Here is a 2,346-nt window from a genome sequence, read left to right on the forward strand (position 1 = left end):
AGTTCATTCAACTTGGGGGCTTGAAACTTGTTCAGCACAAGACTGAAAAACCAAAACCAAAACCAGGGAGACAAGCCAAAACCAAAGTCTGTAAAACCGCTAACTTGGCTTCAAGATGATACACGAATCCTTATCGTACGCCAGTCTCGAGTGCTTTTTTGAGTTATCGTACGCTCCCACACAAAAAAGGAAATTAACTAACTGGCATCTCTAGCCAAGCTACCTGCAGCAGACCAAAGCTCGCCGTACTTATCTACCCAACAGAAAAGAAGCTTAAACTGCAGATTATTGTCTGAACCAGAAGAGGTACCACAATTGTGCCAACTTTGTTGCTCTGCTTTCATAGTACAAGTTTAAATCTTTGGATATTTGAGCTAGGGTTTAGCTGTATATGTGGAGTGGGTTTTGTTGGATCTGATTTAGCGGTCTAGGGTTTCTTCCATGCAAAACAAGAGGAACCCATATCTCAAATGTATTTTTCATGCAGCAACAACAACAACAACATGAAGGGAAGATAAGGTTTTGGATTTGGCCTGTATCTGTTGGATTTGAGTTTCTCTTCTCTTGCCATATTCGTAGTTAGCTAGTGCTAGACGTATATCTCTCAAATTTTCTTTTCCCAAGAAACAAACAAAAAGCATGGCTAATCGATGGTGGGCTGGAAATATAGCAATGAGAGGAGCTCCAACGCTTCATCTGAGAAACCCGGCTGAAGATGACCGTTCCGGTCTAACCGGCCGTCTCGGTTCACACCAAAGAGAGCAAGAACTCCTCGTTGACACAAATAATAACAACACAAATACCCCTACCGCCACTCACCAAAATCAAGAAGATCAAGAAGAAAATCTTGGAGGTGACAACAACAACCAAGAAGCCGAAGAACAAGGGTTGACCCTTGAAACTGTCGAACCGGGTTCCAGCGGCGGCGGCGGCTCCGGCTCAATCTCTCGTCGACCCAGAGGCCGGCCACCCGGTTCAAAGAACAAACCGAAACCCCCTATTGTCATCACCAAAGAAAGCCCCAACTCTCTCCGCAGCCACGTGCTTGAAATCACCAGCGGCACCGATATCGTCGAGAGCATTGCCAATTTTGCTCAGCGACGCCACCGTGGGGTGTCTATATTGAGTGGGAGTGGAATTGTGACCAATGTGAGTCTTCGGCAACCGGCAGCACCCGGTGGACTCATAACTTTGCATGGAAGATTTGAGATTTTATCGTTATCAGGTGCGTTTTTGCCCGCTCCATCCCCCCCGGGGGCCACGGGGCTAACAGTGTACTTAGCGGGCGGTCAGGGGCAGGTGGTTGGCGGGACGGTAATGGGGGCATTAATGGCATCAGGGCCGGTTATGGTGATAGCAGCTACATTTACTAATGCTACATATGAGAGGCTCCCTATGGAGGATGAAGAAGATATGGGTCAGTCTCAGAGTTTGCAGCAGCAAGGAAATGGAAATGGAGGGACTAATAGTGGCGGCGGAGGTAGCGGTGCTGGTGGGGGCCAGTCTCAGGTTCTGGGTGGTGGTGATCATCAAGGTGGTGGTACAACAACAATGCCAATGCCAATATACAATTTGCCTCCAAATTTGATGCCCAATGGACAAATGCCACATGACGTATTTTGGGGGCCGCCGCCTCGACCACCTCCGTTTAACTAATGGGAAGAGAGTTGGGTCAAAAGTGCATGCATTTTGCTGACCGGTTTTGTCCAAAAATGTACTGATCATCATAATCTATTGTAAGCATAGCTAGCAATTATGGAAGGTAGGTTCCTTTTTAATCTTTTGTGAATCTTGACCAAGTTCTCTCTATTGTTAATTAATGTTTTGGAACTTGTGGATTGTTCTTGTTTTGCTCTCTAATCAACTTTTTATGTTGTAGACTTTAGTTTCTGATGATATAGGAAATTAAAGAAGCAATAGTCAAGCAAAATGCAGTTCTTGCTATACCGAAATTTTTTTGATGGATCAATGAAATCACTTTCTTGTATAAACGGTAAGCTTTTCAGAAGTTTATGTGATTTTATGCCCTTACTGTGGTGAGGGTAAAAAATATATGAAATGAATTTGAATTTTTTTTTTTGTAATGATTGAAGTTGAATTAATAATTAACTACCTAGTTGAATTAAGCATGGTGTTGGGGGGGGGGGGGGGTGGGGGAGGCGCGGGGCTGTTACTGACAGGGAAAGGCAGATATGGTTGGGGTTTGATTCATTGGCATTTTCTCTCAAAAGTCCCCTTTTCACTTCAAGTTAAAATTATGGTGCATGCATTTGCATCATTATTTCTGGTAGACAAAAGCCATGGTTGGTTCCCAACTTGATTTGTGTCCCTGCAAGTTGAATTGGA

General features: G+C 44.5%; 1 protein-coding gene across 2 annotated transcripts; it reads left to right on the forward strand.

Annotated features, from left to right (window-relative positions):
• On the forward strand, window positions 1-2,041 carry LOC102628760 (AT-hook motif nuclear-localized protein 15). Of its 2 annotated transcripts, XR_008054202.1 has the most exons (2): window positions 1-1,762; window positions 1,880-2,041. XR_008054202.1 is itself a non-coding variant. In XM_006486340.4 (1 exon), exon 1 carries the CDS (start codon window positions 640-642, stop codon window positions 1,654-1,656), a length of 1,017 nt encoding a protein of 338 aa, XP_006486403.1. In that variant the 5' UTR covers window positions 1-639; the 3' UTR covers window positions 1,657-1,860. The 2 variants fall into 2 exon arrangements, 1 of the variants encoding a protein (XP_006486403.1); XM_006486340.4 differs by lacking the exon at window positions 1,880-2,041 and having other exon boundaries at window positions 1-1,860.
• Window positions 2,042-2,346: the final 305 nt, after the last annotated feature.

This window comes from Citrus sinensis, chromosome 4 (assembly GCF_022201045.2).
Source record: "Citrus sinensis cultivar Valencia sweet orange chromosome 4, DVS_A1.0, whole genome shotgun sequence".
Classification (NCBI taxonomy): Eukaryota; Viridiplantae; Streptophyta; class Magnoliopsida; order Sapindales; family Rutaceae; genus Citrus; species Citrus sinensis.